This window comes from Meriones unguiculatus, chromosome X (assembly GCF_030254825.1).
Source record: "Meriones unguiculatus strain TT.TT164.6M chromosome X, Bangor_MerUng_6.1, whole genome shotgun sequence".
Classification (NCBI taxonomy): domain Eukaryota; kingdom Metazoa; phylum Chordata; class Mammalia; order Rodentia; family Muridae; genus Meriones; species Meriones unguiculatus.
Window position 1 is genome coordinate 121054377 of NC_083369.1, and position 15859 is coordinate 121070235.

Consider the following 15859-nt stretch of genomic DNA (forward strand, 5'->3'; position numbering starts at 1 on the left):
AGTAACAGTCTGACTTAGAAGACAAGGAAAAAACATGAAAACCATAATATGATACTTTATACATTAAAAAGTAGGTTCTAAAATAAAATCAAGATGTAGATATGGTGGCACATGCCGCTGGCACAGTCTCAGCACCCCAGAGACTGGGATAGATGAATCCTAGCTTTGAGGCCAAATCTGAGATACACAGCAAGACCTTACCTCAAAAACAATGCATAAATATATATTTACTATATGCTTCGCCCACTGTAACTATAGGTAATACAGCTGTACAGAGGATAGCAGTTACAGAAAAATGCTGGGTTGTAAATGGTCTTGTCCATTCTGCATATATGCAGCCATGTATGGCAGGTGCTTTAGGTTTAGAGCCTGGTGTGTGAGAAGCGGATGAAACAGTCAGATTTGTGTTTTAATGGTAGTTGACATTGGTAGTCACTGTTCTGAGCCAAGAGCTTATTTTTAAAAGCTGACAGAATACACACATTTATTTTCCTGTAAGTGTATGCAATGATGATTATGATGACTACTCCTGCATTTTAGTGTCCCTGCTTTGATGAACAAACAGTTTATCAACAACACTAAACCCTTTGTGCTACCTGTGCTTATGTACAGGTCTCTCCTAATGTTTGTATGAAGTGAATGTTAAGTCTGGAAGACATTGTAAGTAGTGAGAGAACAAAAAGGTCAATACTGTGAAATGGATTTAGCTGATGGAATAGAATTGGATGTGTGAACTAAAATCAAAGCCTCACTAAATCCATACTCGTTTATTGCTAATTCTTCCTCAGACCCATTGTCCTTTCAATACTCTTCTTTGTTCTCTTTTTTAAGAATTTTGCATCAACAATAGTTTTCTTTGTTTGAATTTGTTTTCTTAGTGTGTAAGGGCTAGATGCCTCAGTAGCTGTCCATGTGAAATCATTAGGAAATCTTCCATAATCTCCATTCCATGCTGGAGTTGTCTCCAAAATGAACATAATTTAAGACCTAAAGTAGTACCCTCCTTGGCAAAACTTTAAAAGTGTTGTTTCTTTAAAAAAAAAAAATCACCGGTTTTAAACAGAGCTACCCAACATTACTGGAGACATTCTGTGAAGGGTTGAAAATGGCCTCTTGAAATAAACTACTGGTCTCAGCCAGGGTCATCCAAAAGAGGTTCAACTGGGCTGAAACTGGAGAGATGTCTCATTGGGTAAAAGCACTTCCGACTCTTCAAGAGGATCCAGATTCCCCAGTCCTCAACACCCCCATAATGGCTCACAACCACCAATTCATAACTCCACTTCTAGGATATCAAAAAAACATCTATTGGCCTCTGCAGGCACCAAACATGCATGTGACACATATATACACATAAAAATAAATACTTTTTTAAAAGGAAGATTTTATATCTATTTTTAAGTTCTTCTACAATTAATCCTGGCTTTGAGCATTTTTTTCTTTTCTATCCAGTTATGGAAGTAACTTTAAAGACCTCCTATGCCATTTCATTTTGCTTTGACTCAATAGCACATTTATTGAGTATCTATTATATGCCAGATAGTTCCTTGAATGCTGTGGGTTCAAAGACACATAAGATGAAGCCCCTAGCAGCTCACATTCTAGTAGTGGGGGAAAATCATAAATACACATAAGTAATACCAGATCACATATAGAAAGTACTATTTAAGGGGTAAAGATAAAAGAAATGCTCGTGGGAGACAGAGAGAGAATTATAATGATCATCTGCCAAGAAGGCTTTATTAAGGACATGGCACTTGAATGTGGCTTGAAAATCTGGAAGCCTTTCAATAGACAGAAATGAACAACAGCTCATAGTATGTTCTCAGTTAATGTTTACTGGAGGTATTAATAAAAAGCTCAAATGTGAGATATGCCTGAAAAATAGCAAGTTCACTAATACATACCTAACCACAAAATCTCCTCATGTAAAAAATTCTAATTCAAACAGTCCGTGGAATACACAAAGGATGTATTTTTGGAAATTAACATGAAATGCTTATGTCAGAAGTAATTTTTCCCATAAGAAATAAAACTATAGTTATGTTTGTTATAGCATGGACTCACAGTTCTCAAAGAATGGTTTATGGACTCTGGAAGTCCATGAACTCCAGAGAGCCACAAGATTAAAACTACTTTCACAACAATACTAAAACTTTATTTGCTGTTTTGACTGTGTTGATATTTGCCAAAGCACTGACTAGAGAAACTGTAAGCACCACTATATAAATCAAAGCAGCGACACTAAAATGCAGGAGTAGTCATCATAATCATCGTTACACACATTTACAGGAAAATAAAGGGCAGTCACCTAAGCACACTGTTGCTGAAGCTGTGAAAATTGCCGAGCTTACTAAACCTCAACCCTCAAATACAAATTGTTAACAGTTTGGGCTTTCAAAGTGAGATGTACATAAAGTAGTTACAACTCAACTATATGTCAGGGCACATCTTCATGAATCACTGTTGTGAAATTAGTGCTGTGAACTCAGCCCTTTTCACCGTTTGCATTTTGAATCCCTTAGTATTTTCAGTTATAAGTAGGAAGTGCACAAAATACACCTCGACTACCCATCATTATCTCGAAAAGTAACAAAGAGAGGCTGTCAGTGTGAGGAACACAACTTTACTCAGACTTCCTGCTAATGATAAAATTCTAGCTCTCAAGAGAAGTCTAAGAGTTGGCAAGGGCATGAGGCAGCTGGTTACAGCATATCTATCTATACAGTCCCGAAGGACAATGCAAGTTCTCAGCTTACTTTCTCCCCCACTTTTTTTTTTCTGTCTGGGACTCCAACTGTGGCACCCACAGGGTGAATCTCCTATCTCTACTAACTAATCTAGAAAACCCTTCTCAGGCATGCCCAGAGGCTCATTCCATGCTCACTTTAAATCTTGTCAAGTTGACAAATCAGGATAAATCATCACTAACTCTCATTGAAAAACAAGGGGTGGGACCTAGAAGACCAAAAATGGGTGATGAGATAGCATCTGGAGCAGGAATTAAGGAAAATAGCATAAAGCCTTGGAGAGAGATGACAAGTAAAAAATAAAGCAGACCCTCATCTATACTGCAAGTATGGGTCTGTCATGGAAAGACACTGGGACGATAGGAGTCCAATAAAACCAAGCCACATAGGGGCTAGAGAGATGGCTCTGTCTTTAAGAGCACTAGCTGTTCTTCCAGAGGACCCAGGTTCAATTCCCAGCACCCACATGGCAGCTTACAACCCTCTATAACCCCTGTTCCAGAGAATCTGACATCCTCACACAGACAGACATACAGCCAAAACACCAATGTACATTAAATAAAAATAAACAAATCTTTAAAAAACAAACTAAGCCACATGGCTGAAAATCAATACCCCAAAGATCAATAGTAATAAGCATATTAGCTATGATAAACATCTCACTTACTAAAACTGCAGAAGAGAGAACTGTTTATAATTTTTTCTGCTGGTCAAAATATGGGATGTGACAAGTAATCATTTAAGTAGGGTGCTATTGATTCAAGAGACCACTATGTCTTCATTCAATTAAGAACAGTTGTTTTCATTTGAATGGAGCAGAATGCCATTCTAGGATACTTTGGGGGGAATTTTTTCCTGATCTTGATGTCCTTTTAGACTATACATACACTTCACCTGTCCAGTATTACGTTCTCCATTTGTGTTCTACCTTAGAGACTCAGGAAATTAGATAAAATGTTATAGAAATATAAAATGCAATGCAACTTCGGACTTCAGTGTGGTTTCAGTGGAGTAGAAGAAAGGAGAATTGTGTCAAACCCGTGGAATTTTCCAGAAGTATGAAGCTCTAAAATGTATAAGCAATTTACACATAAAAAATTGATAATTTTTTAAATTGAGTATTGCTATGCTACACAAACTGGTATTGAACTCTAGACTCAAGCAATTTTCCTGCTTCAATCTCCCTCGTAGCTGGAACTACTAAGTGTATGCTACTATGCCCAGTTGAAAACAGTTGTTAAAAGATGTGTACTTGGTGGTAACACATTCTTCTAAATCTACCAGAAAAGAGCTTCTATAGCCCCTCCTTTTTTTTTCTTTTAGCTCCTGAGAACCATGTCTGTGCCCAAGGGTAAAGTTCTGGATAAAACCCTGGATGAGGAAGAGCTTGAGAGTGGAGACTGTGGTGATGATGAAGATGAGTGCATTGGAGGCTCTGGTGATGGGATGATGAAAGTGAAGAATCAACTCCGCTTCCTTGCAGGTAACTGTCTGGAAATGATGATGCTCTCAGAACTTAAAAAAAAAAATCAGTTACTTTCTAGGCCTTCACTAAAATCCCTGCAGCACACAATGCCATGAACTCTTTTAGGATAGTTGGTGCTCTCAAAAGGTGAAGCTTTCAGGTAGTTTTTCTTCCCCATCTCTGACCCTAGGTAGACGAGAAAAGTATCATCCTGTTTTTCATTGATTAAAGGAAATTGAGCTGATCAGTTGGCTCTGTTTTTCTGTAGGAGTTGTCCTTAGTTCTTCTTGGCTATACAAAGAAATGCTACCTTGGGAATCTTTGTGCAAATCTACAGTGAGGCTTGGGGTTGTAGTTGGATAAAGTACTTGTATCTCATGTATGAGGTACTAGGTTTAATCCTCAACACCACAAAAAAGGAAGTACACCAACAATGGAAGAACTATGTGTTGACCTTTATCTTCTCCAAACAACATGTTTATTTTCTTATCTCAAAGCAGTCAGATGCATTTCCAATATATCACAATACAGCTACATAAAAACAATAGCAGTAAAAAAAGAGAAATACCAGGGATGCTAGAGTCAATAAGGAAATAGAAAAAACAACAACAAAATCTTCTCACATTTGTTATCTCTCAGAGCTTCTAAGTCCTTTCATATCGACAGGTATTCTTTCAATATAAAATTTTTCCTAATAAAGCTGGGCTCAGAGAAATAAGGAGATGTCTCTACATGGGAGAGATGGATTTTCACTACCATGCCTTTCCCTCCTCAGCACATTGCTTCTTCCTGAAAATCTATTGTCCCAGGTCTCTAAGATGCTTCTATTCCCTGTTTCTCTCATAGCCTCATTCCATTACTAACTGTCATCCACACTGATCCTGCTCTAAAGCTGGCTGCCAGTCAGAGGTCTCATATTAAGCCTCTTCTTCACTCTTCTCCAGAGAGAAAATACACATTTTATCCACTCTCCTCTAAATGTTTTCTTGGAATCAGTTATTTTTTGTTGAGGAAAACTAATAAGAAATCTTCTCTTAAGCAATTTCTACATGTACTGTGAGCACTATTAATTAGGTTCAACTTCATCAACAACAGATGTCTAATATTTTCCATCTTGCAGACTAAAGCACTATGCTCACTGAACAGCACCTCTTCATTTTCCCCTGATACTCCCCAACCCCTGGAAAACAATATTTTCCTTTGAGGCTTCTGGGTTTCACTGTTTCATAACTCATATAAAGTAGAATAGTTTGTCCTTTTCTGATTCCCTTAAAATAATGTGCTCAAGCTCCTTGTTAGGTTGTGTTTTGTTTTTTGAGTCAGGATCCCAGGACAACCTTAAATTTAACATGTACTCAAAGGTGACCTAAACCTCCTGCCTGCAAAACCTCTAGTACATACATATATACATAAATACATACATACATACATACATACATACAATATATTTTTATCCATCTTCCTTCTATAGACATTAATGTTGTTTCACCTTTTTTTTATGCTACTGTGGAGATGATGCAATATCATTACTATCAGTCTCAACTATTCTCCTAAGTTACCAGGCCACACCTCTATCTGGTTACTAAATTTTTGACACTCTTATCCCCAATTTGATGTGTCAGAAGTCAAATTTATGAACTGACTATCTAAAACTGGTTCTCCTTTGATAACCCATCTTTTCCTAATCTTTTCCTAATGGCACAAAGACTTAACGTAAAGTCATCTTTGGTTCTCTTTCCCTCCTTCTTCCTCGTATGCATTTGATCAACGATTCCATGTTGGTTATTTCTTTGTTACTTTTTCTGTTTCTGTTACTGCTCCCTTTCATTCTCTCTTCCCATCCTCCTGCATATGATATTGCAAACAAATCCTAAGTGGTCTCCAGGTTTCCAGGCTAAGGCAGGAATATTGTGAGCCTTAGGCTAGCAAATTAGCAAACGAAGAATCACAGATCCAGGCAGAAGATTTCAACAATTCATCATGCACAGATGTCAGGTTAATCTCTCTGAAGCATCTCATACTCTCCTTAGCTCAGCTGCCTTTATCCTGTTCCCATTGCTTTGAAGATAAAGCTCAGATCCTCTGCAGAATTCTAAGAGTCTCATAGTACAGCCCTAACTAACCTTCTGGCCATGTTTTCTACCATTAGCCACATAGACACGCTTTACTTCGGCTTTAAAAAGCTGTATTTGTACCCCTATGAGCTCCATAAACATGCTGTGCTGGTTTCTCTCTTCATACCATTGTCCACGTATATGTCTATAAAGATAAGCCTCCTTTCTTCCTTCTTAAATCATACCTGTCCCTCTCAATGCTTTTTACATAGGACTAGGGGATAAGAAAGTTAAGTTCTGCTATAGAGCAAGCATGTATCTGTCTTTTTTTTCCTTACATGTTAGTATGACTTAGAACAAACTCTCTCAAGTTTTATCACCTCCTTTCTAATTCTCTAACTCTTCATTCATCAAATGGGGAGTATACCCTAACTTTGTGGGTCTATTACAAGAATATATCAAAGGAGCAGTTGACAAAGTATGTACCACTATATTTGGCACACACTAGCATATACTGGGAGCTCTATAATTGTTAGTTTCTGTCCGAAAATCTTTTAAAACCAATGGTTATATAAAAAAAGAGTTTTCTTCCAAAAAAAAAAGTTTTCTGAATTATTGAAATAAGCTCTGCCAATGCTTTCAAGACATACTCTAGAGTGATTTTCTGGTTCCGGAAGGAAGATCCAGGAAGTATGATTTCAGAGGCTACTCTTGAACAAGTCTACTCAAATGTTTTCTTTGCTCCTCAATGTAACCATGAAAATGGGAAAGTGAGGTGTTTTTTTTTTTTTTTTTTGTGCTACAGGTTAAACATGCTTCATATGAAAGCCTGAAATCAAAAATACTATGAAATTCAAACCCTTTGAGTGCCAACACAATGCTCAAACAAGTGTCAAATATTTAGAGTTGAGATGTTGAACCAGTAAAGACCGTATAAATATACTATAGTCTGAAAAACTCTGAAACCTGAAGCAAGCTAGGTCTTAAACATTTGGGTAATGGAGGCCCCCAGCCTGTGTCTAGCAACTCTGTGGCCATATTAATTATAAAGGTTGCCAGAAGAGTCACCAAAATGTTATTTAGTCCCAGCACTGGCCCTCAGGACACCTTACTGATGATACTTCTCAGAAAGTCTCATGATTTCCTGCCTATAAGCCTTGTCTCTATCCAAGGCGACCTTACTTTTGTAGGAAATGGTTGACCTGGGTCCTTGTCAAGGGCATTGTCAAAATGCTGTTAGTTTGCATCCTTGGTTTCCCTTTGTTTACATGTACATTGGTCATCTCTAAGAACTCAAATCAGTTTGTTAGGCATGATTAACTTTAAGGGCTTTGTAAACTTTAAATCACTGCAAAAAGTAGATAATTTAATTTACAAGGAAAATGACACCTTGCCTCTAAAGCATTTCATATACCTCCCCTGACCAGTGATTTTACTAGCCTGTGATTCCCTGGGCCTCCTTTAAAACACTTCTTGTGGAGAAGACACTCATTGCCAATCTGTCATGCTCAAGGTACAATAACTATTTGGAACAACAGACTATACACATTAGTTAGCTGTTATATAATTTCACCTAAAATCTGGGTAAATGCCATGTGTTCCTGGTGATTCATTATCATCCATTTATTTAGTCAACTTGATTTGGAACATGATGTGCATTTATCATTTCATTTAGCACTGCAAATTGCCTCCTCCAGAAAATAATTTGGGAATAAAGAGCATGGCTTAGAGTTTGTTTAGTTCTCTTATATCTTTCTTTTGTCCCTGAATAGACTTGTACATCATAACCAGTGAGTGGTCCTATTGGCTGGCTTCCCTGACTCACTTCTCTTCTTTGATACACTGCATGTAATATGGTCTACCAGGTTCTATTCTTGGGCTTTGTTTCTAACTCCCATGTGTCCTAATGTAAGTCCCTTCTACTACTCAGGAGTCAGTTTCTCCATCTGTAGCAGAAAGACAATGCCTAAGCAATTCTTACATGCTTTTCTACTGCCAACAGTCTGTGATCATGTCTTTAGCTGTGATTCCTGCCAAGACACTTGCAAGAATCTTTTGGGGGATACCTTTTTCTGCATTTCCACCTAACTTGCAGGTTCATTGTTCTCTTCTGAGATACAGTTCCACTTAGAATGAATCTGATTTTGCCCATCGTAACCACAGTCAGGTAATTCAGCCTTGTAAGGAAATGCCCATTATCTAGCCCTCAGCGCACTGATACAACAGGATATTACGTGCTGTGATTTTCTGTTTTCAAGCTTTCTGGGATACATTCACTTTTAAAGCTCATCTTAAACTTTGCCAGATGCTTCTCTTTAACGGGCCTGCCTTTATCTCTTCCTGCTTTGATTTCATCCTTTTCCTCTATGTTTCACAGATTTTGTTTGGTTCAGGGGGAGCCTTGTTCCTTACTATTTCTCCTGGCAGTCTTGTGAGAGTGGCTACAGGATTTCTCCACCGTACATCTAACACTTCTGTATCACATATTCTTTCTCTGCAGTTAGTTTAGACTTCAAAGGTAAAACAACAACTTTAAACAGATGCTAATTAGGAACTCCCTTAAAGCAACTTTTTATTTTATTTTTTTATTTCTATTTTTTTTTCTTGAGATAGGGTCTCAGGTACCTCTAGTTAGTCTTCAACTCACTGTGTAGCCTAGAATCACCCTGAATATCTGATTTTTCTTTATCTACTTCCCAGGTGATAAGACTACAGACATGTGCCACCACACTCGGCCTCTTCCCCCCCCTATTTTTTTTAAATGATCAAGTGCAACCAACAGCTCATGGCATAATAAAAGGGAAGGACATTTCAGTGGTGTATCCTTCTAAACTGTCAAGCCAAATCCTCATAAATGTGAGCTGCTAATCACTGTGTATTAAGAAATTTGTTGATAGGTTGGACTGGTGAAAGGGATAAAACCAGCAGAGGAACTTTATGATAGGCCTTTTATCCCAGGTGACGTCCGCAGATGGAGGGCTTATGGAGGAATGAACAGACTGGGTTGTTGTTTAAACGGGCGACATGTCAGGTCCACTGTAGAGCTCAAAATATATTAGAAATATATTTTATATTTTTATATTAATAATATATTAGTAGTAAAATATCTATCTGTATTGGCCAGTAGGCAACAAATTAAGTCATAAACTATGGAATTTTCCCAAAACAAATTCTGCAGTTTTAGCAACCTAGTTTTTCTCCCTCTGTACTCACTGGAAACACACCATAAGGAGCTTTGACACTTCTGTTACAGGTTGCTTCCCACCAAGTAATTAATCCATGTTTGGAACTATCAAGCCAGATCTTACAGTGACTCTTTCCAAATTTATTTACTAGGATATCAGTCTCTTGAATATTTGGCTTCCTTGTAAAAGGACCTATTCTATCTACTAGGAAGTGGATCCTTATCTAATGAGTAACTGGGATGTTCTCAATACCTAGGGCATTTCAAATGTCATGTAGTCCACAGTCAAGGAAACTGGGTCCGAGTTCTGTCTCTGCTGCTTCCCAACATTGTGATTTTTGACAAAGTCCCTCAGCAACACTAAGCTTCAGTTTCTTCATTTGTGAAAGTTCTGATAAAATGCCTGCCCAGCGCATTAGTTGCTGAAGCACTACTTGAAAGAGGATAGAAATATATTTATAGATTATGAAACAGCACACCCATTTTAACTAATACAACTATCATTTGTACCATTGGGTTCTAAGTGTTTTTTTTTTAATTTGCAAACCCTTTAACAAAATGTTTTTAAAGGTCCAACTGTTCCGTCCAGTAATCTTCATTATGCATGTATTCTCTCTCCATCCCTAAAAAGGAGGCATTCGGTTCCTTATTAACTTATTTTTTGCCCAGGGTGGTCTAAAGTGAGAAAGTATTTGAATAATGCCAACTATGTCTGCTGAGTTGTGCAAATAACCAGAGAGTTGAAACAGTAGTAAGCACCTACATCTTGAAAGAATCACAGCTAGTTACAGTTTGTTTTCTTTGGTAGGAGTGGGGCAGTGAGGGCAGGGGTGGACCGCTTGTTGGTGAAGGTCAAGAAAGGGCCCTTGATGCTTTTCATTCTGCCTTGCTCTTAGCTACAAGCAGCCTGCTTTCATGTCTAGGTCTTTGCTTTTAGGGAGTTCATGCCGTGGGGAAGCTGAAGAAAGCAAAGCTCACTGTAATAACACTCTTCACACACACAGTCCTGGTGCTTCTTGCTAAAAATAGATTGACAAGACAGCCAATCTCTACCCCCCCCCATTAGCTTTGGGCAGCTTCTGGGTCTTACAAAGGAGGACTTAGATGTGTACTTTAGCAGTGATATTATCTGCTGAGACATATACCAAGAATGGCACCTTCCCAATATCTTAGTATTGACTAGGGAGTTACCACAGGTAAGCTGGTGATGAATGAAAGGGAGGAAAGTAGAAATCTTTTGTAAAGTTACCACAATTTGAGGTGTTTTCATGAGTTTGTTGTCTGGAATGAGATTTGATTTTTTGAGGTTTGATTTTTTTCCAGTTCTCCACCTTGTGATACTGCCCCATAGGAATGTTGGTGTATGACCCCTTTGTATACAGGATAATTCTGGGGAGCTCGGTTCAAATTAGGGCTTTTGTGTGTATGTGGCCCTTGCTATCCTGGAATCCACAGAGATTCACCAGCCTCTACACCTTCAGTGCTGGGATTAAAGGTGTGTGCCACAGACTGCCCATCATTCAGGGTAATTCTTTATGAGTTTTCCTTCTGCCCTTTTTACACCAAGAATGCGGTTAGTATTATGGATAATGTGAAACAATCTAAGTCATTATATATCGTAATTGTATTTCAACTACAAAGAAAATATTTAATTGTGAACTTGAATATCTGAGTTGCAGCTGTTCTTTTCTGGAAAGAAGCAGTGCTGACTAATTCAGTGACAGCCTTAACTCAACTCTGTAAGTGTAGGTAAGAATAAAGGGGGACAGCCAAGGGCAGTCCTCAGCTAGTAGATCAGTAGAAGAAGAACCAGCCAGGAAGTGGCAACGTCAAAGTGTCTATCCGTGCTAGCAAGCAGAAGCGAAGCAATCCCTAAGGGCTAACATCCCTAAGGGGTCTCGGAAAGTGAGTTTGTGTACCATCAAATGCGATGGTCTCTCTTACTGGATGAGATATAAGAACAGAAAGAAAGATGGAGATTTCTAGTTAAATCAATGCTGTAATTAGAAATTTCCTTAAAAAACAACAGTGATCTGTCAACATGATCCTTGGGTTTTTCTTAATTTTTAATTTTATGATTTTTTGTTGTTTGTTTTTGGTCGGTTTTGTTTACTTGTTTGTTTTGAGACATGGTCACATACTATAGCCTAGGCTCACCTCAAACCCATAGCAATCCTCCCTGCCTCAGCCTTTCAAGTTGTAGAATTACATATGTGTGCCCCCATGTTCAGCTTTTATTTTTAATTCATAGTGCTGATAATTTCTAAATATACTGATTTTTATCTTTTTATTATCTTTTTATTTAAAAAAATCCTAATTTATATGATGTTAAGTAAGCCTTTAAGGTAAGAACAAGTGCTAGCATAGACTCTCTTAATTTGTAACTTGTGGGCAGACTTTAGCAGTGATATAATTACCAAGTACATAAAAACAGAATGGAGGTTGCCCTACAGATGCTTGTGTCTGCAGGCAGCCTGTGTGTGAAAGCAGGGGGAAATCTCATTAGCACCTTCAAAATGGCTTTCAGAGTAAAGTGATTTGCCCAAATACCCATGAGCTCCTGGGAGGGTTTCAAGCATGTCTTTTTCATCCTATATCTACACTTTTTATCCTGAAGGTGCTAATGAGATTTCCTTCTGCTCTCAGACTATCCCAGACACCAGAATTTGGAGGAAATTCTCTACTCCACTTTTATTTACTTGGTAATTATATTGCTGATTGTATCCCTCAATGAGCTACAAACTAGGAGAGTTTGTGCTGGATCCTCTGTTCCCATTTTTACCTTAAGGACTCAGCTATCAGTCACCAACCTCATGCTCCCTCCTCACCACACACACATACACACCTCCTTAGTAACTGTCATTTAATAAATGTTCAATAAACATTTCATGACTGAGGCAGAAAACTCAGTGGTAGAATGCTTAGCTACCATATGGGTACCATATGGGTTCTATCCCCAGTATCATAAAATAAATAGACATTTCAATCATCCATGTGCAGTGCTGGTTTGGTTTTCACAGTACTGAGGATGAAACCTAGGGCTTCATGCTTGCTAAATAAGCACCTGCCACTGAGCTAAATCCCAAACCTCAGGTGAATATTTAGTTTTCACAACTGCTGCCTCTCTCCTCATATTTGGCAGGGTAGCACAGTGTCCTACTCTTACTATCTTATGTACTGACTCCTTCCAAGTCTCCTCCAACTTCCCATAGCTGAACTTGAGGACTAGGATGGGAGATCCCTGTTCTCGTCCACAAAGGTGTAGTGACTCAGTCAAGTAGGTGAGTCAGGACAGGCACTGAATGAGCATCTAAAGGCAAAAAGCATCAAGAAAACTGGGAAGGACAAGGAAGAATTTCAGCAGAGATAATGGGAAAGCAGTGGTAATAAGTATCAGTGTTCAGTCTACACAAGATAAGAATAGAGGAGATGTGGTCTATGGTTTAGAAGTCTTGCACTTGGAAGAAGAGAGTAAAACTGAAAGCAATGCATGGAATTTATAAGGAGTCATACTTTGAGTGACAGGGGATGAACTTCCCTACCCTTTGAACAAGTCTTCAGTGGAATGAACAGTTTGCCCTAGGAAACAGTCAGCTTCCTGACTATAGAGAAATCTGGGTATTCATTAAGCCAAAGATATCTGAAATATTAGTCTAATAGACATCAAGCAAATATTGATTTCCAAGATTTTGAAAAGCTCTGAGGTGGGATGGTTATACGCAAGTAGAGCAAAAGAAAATAATGGTGGTGGAAAAAAACCAGCTTTCAGCCTAGAGGAAGGAAAGGAGAGTAGAGAGCACATGTCACCAATTAGAATTTTCTCTAGCTATTTTTCTAAGCAAATTGATCCGTAAGAATAGCACAGATTTTTACCACCAAGTCTTTTCAGCATCCTCTGTCACTCACAGCCTCTGGGGTTGTCTTGCTTCTGCAACACAATAGATCTTATTTCTTCCTGATTATCTACAAGCTTGTGGCCTTCCTGCCCTTGTGTTAGAAAGGCAGAATTGGAATAGAGCCCCTCCCACCCCACCCCCGCAGCCTCAATGAGTAGCCTAAATAGCTGAATTATCAAGATGGAGGTCATCTGGTTCACACTGTCTCCTACACTACCCTCTCCATGATTAGTCACAAAGAATAAAGTATTGTATCTGAAGTAATTATCTATGATCCAGAACTCCCTCTATCATGTTATCATGGACCAATACTTTTGTAGAATATAATAACTACACATTAACAGAAAAAGGAAACAACAAAGAGGCCTGCCAAAGATAAACTGCAAGTTTTAATTATGAAATTCAATGGACCAAAGTATCTGTTAAGATGCTCTAAAAGTTTAAGAGCTGACTTTCAGCTTCTGTTATCTTCTTACAGATCAGCAATAAATGGCAGAATAGCAGAGCACACTTGAAGCAGGGAGGAGTGGCCTGTTCTGTATATGTCTGCTTGGTATCCCTCCTTACTTTGGTGGAATCCACTCAAAAACAGTCTAAATAGGATGAGGACAGTGGTCTCCTTGAGTTGAATGGTATTATATCATAAAAAGCCAGTTGTCACATTTTCAGAATTTCTGTGAGCCATTTATTAGATATAGCCATTATAATAAAGATTAAACTCCCATAAATTTGTAATTAAGTAAATTTTATTCAAAGAAGGATGAGTCTCCAAACTAATCCCTTGCTAATTACTGTATCACATTGTGTAACTGCATCTGTTATATTTGAGAGGCAGAAATACTATATACTTTTTCCACTCTGCATCAAGTGCCAGCACGTTTGTAGCTCAATGTTGCCCATGATGGAAGTCAGCAGATACAGGAAGTCAGGGCTCAAATGTCTAGAATTCAGACTTAAGGGAGTGATAGGGAAAAACTGTGAGTAATGTATACTTGTAATTGTGTGCTAGCTATAGCCATCACATCGTGAGTAGCACACCATTTGAGGAAATAGTCTTCTAAACTTTCAGAATTATTATTTAATATTAAACATCTCACTCTGCCCACTCATGGAGAGAAGTCACACTGATACTTTTGTTTCTTCACTTCTGTGGGATTCCTTCATGTAAACCAGTATATCAACTGATATTCCTGTAGAAATTGTACTTGTTTATCAGCTGCAATGTAGTTTTGTTATAGTTACAAACTTCTGGCAAAGAATAGGTCAATAAGAGCATTCTGTAAGAAACAATTCCTATATGAAATTTATTATAAAGAGTATCATATATGTTATCTATAAACAATTGCTATACATCCTTTATCCCAATAAAACTTAAAATAAACAGGCATGCATACTTCTTGTTTTGAGAGCCAGTTGTTAAATATTTACCAGCATACCAGTGAAGTGAGGAGGTGCATTGGAAAGATTTATTTTCTTTCTTTCATCCTTCTGGGCTCTTAGCTTAAAGCAGTAGCTCTTTTCACCATGGAGAGAAGTTTCTGTCTTCATAAGTTATGTTAACAAACGAAAGAGCTTCTCATTTTTAGTCACTTTGACTTCTAGGAATCCTAGGCTTCGACACTCCCTTAATTCTGCGATGCTAACTCTACCCACGAACTTTTTCCTTTCCTAATGCTCTCTGTTCTTCATTGAGTTTGACAGGCTCCTTCTGAAGTCTCACTTAACCAATGGAAATCTCATCATTTCTGATCCAAAATCTGGACGAGAGTCTGATAGGCCAGCTTGCTGGGGCATAGACATGAGGACCACTGGGAGAGTTCAGCCTCTATTAGAGGGCATTAGGACAAATGGATCCCGTGTGCTGTTATTAGCTCTGGTTTCACAGAGCCTGGAACTCCTAATATCAAATTACACTTCGTTGGCTTGGTGATCATTTTTTTTCAAACCATCAACCATATGGGCAAAGGTTGGAAAGAAACTAAATTTGGAACACACTCCCACTCTCCTGTTCAACATTTCTTTCTTGTTCGGGCGGGGAGGCAATGTATTACTCACACTCCCATACCCCACCAATACACATACTCACACACCCCACGAACTTTTGGAAAACTAAGACATGAGATTCTCCCCCACATCCGGTCAAACTGCTGGCTTTGTTCCACGTATGTAGACAGCAGCACACTGAGAATGGTCACATTCTCTTCCTGCCAATCTGGGAACCTGTCTGAGATACACGACAGTGAAAGACAAAATCCAGAATGAAAAAAAAAAAAAGCACATGGATTTCCTGACTGTGAGTTTCTAAGTTCTGGATCACTCTGAGTCTACATCTGAGACACCACTTCCCGAGGCGGCGATTCTTAGAATGTGGAGCCATGAATTTCACTCTCCATTATTTTCTTTCTCTTCTGGCTTTACTCCTCTCCCACACACCACTTCATCTGGAATGACAGCTGGGGCAAGAAAGATGGACTGGGGAGATGGGCAAGGATGATGATTTGGGCAGTATT

General features: G+C 38.5%; 1 protein-coding gene across 1 annotated transcript in view; it reads left to right on the forward strand.

Annotated features, from left to right (window-relative positions):
* Gpc3 (glypican 3) overlaps nt 1–15859 on the forward strand; it is a 363266-nt gene that overhangs the window by 315608 nt on the left and 31799 nt on the right. Inside the window, exon 7 of the mRNA XM_060374526.1 lies at nt 4074–4233. Within this exon, the coding sequence (XP_060230509.1) occupies nt 4074–4233 (160 nt within the window). The remainder of the gene's footprint in view (nt 1–4073; nt 4234–15859) is intronic.